Source organism: Geospiza fortis, unplaced genomic scaffold, assembly GCF_000277835.1.
Source record: "Geospiza fortis unplaced genomic scaffold, GeoFor_1.0 scaffold59, whole genome shotgun sequence".
NCBI lineage: Eukaryota > Metazoa > Chordata > Aves > Passeriformes > Thraupidae > Geospiza > Geospiza fortis.
The window spans coordinates 2,691,433-2,692,074 of record NW_005054381.1 but is presented as its reverse complement, the minus strand read 5'-3'; the positions used below and the strand labels follow the sequence as shown (position 1 = coordinate 2,692,074).

At 67.3% G+C, this 642-nt stretch overlaps 1 protein-coding gene across 1 annotated transcript in view; it reads left to right on the top strand.

The window, feature by feature from the left end:
• The first annotated feature begins 34 nt into the window (after positions 1-34).
• ELN (elastin) overlaps positions 35-642 on the top strand; it is a 26,131-nt gene continuing 25,523 nt past the window's right edge. The window contains exon 1 of the mRNA XM_031060384.1: positions 35-217. Coding sequence (XP_030916244.1) covers positions 139-217 — 79 coding nt within the window. The 5' untranslated portion in view covers positions 35-138. The remainder of the gene's footprint in view (positions 218-642) is intronic.

Below are 642 nucleotides of genomic sequence, written 5' to 3'. Positions count from 1 at the left end.
TCTCCCCCCACGCTCCCTCTCCTTTTCCCCTCCCTCCTCGCCCCCCTCCCCTTCCCCTCGCATCCCTAGAAGCAACAATTAAGCAGCTCTGGGATAAAACACACAGCCCGCGGGAGCACGGGGGCATTGCTTCAAGAGATGGCAAGGCAGGCAGCTGCACCCCTCCTCCCCGGAGTCCTCCTCCTCCTCTCCATCCTCCCGGCTACTCAGCAAGGAGGTAAGGAACGGAAGGCTCCTTCCGTAGCCCGGCCAGCTTCGCTCCGGTCCTGCGGGGACCCTCCGCGGGCACCGGGGCTGCGACACCCCCACCCCCCGGGCAACCCCTCGCCTGCCCCTGCTGCCCCGGCTGCCCAGCCTCGAGCAGGCACAGGCACCCACCTTGCCCGCCTCCCCGAGGGTGGGTGGGCAGGCCGCGGTGCCACCTCTGCCGAGGGCTCTTTGCTCCCCAAACCGACAGGTGGCTTGTGCCATGCCCGGGTGGGACGGGATGTCACCGAGGGTGGTGACACGGGGCAGTCGGTAACGGCACCGCTGCACCACGCACTTGTCAGGGAGAGGCTGCGACGGTGTCCTGGTGAGAGGCTTGGGGACATGAGAGGTTTGGGGACATGAGAGGTTTGGGGGCATGAGAGGCTAGGGAAT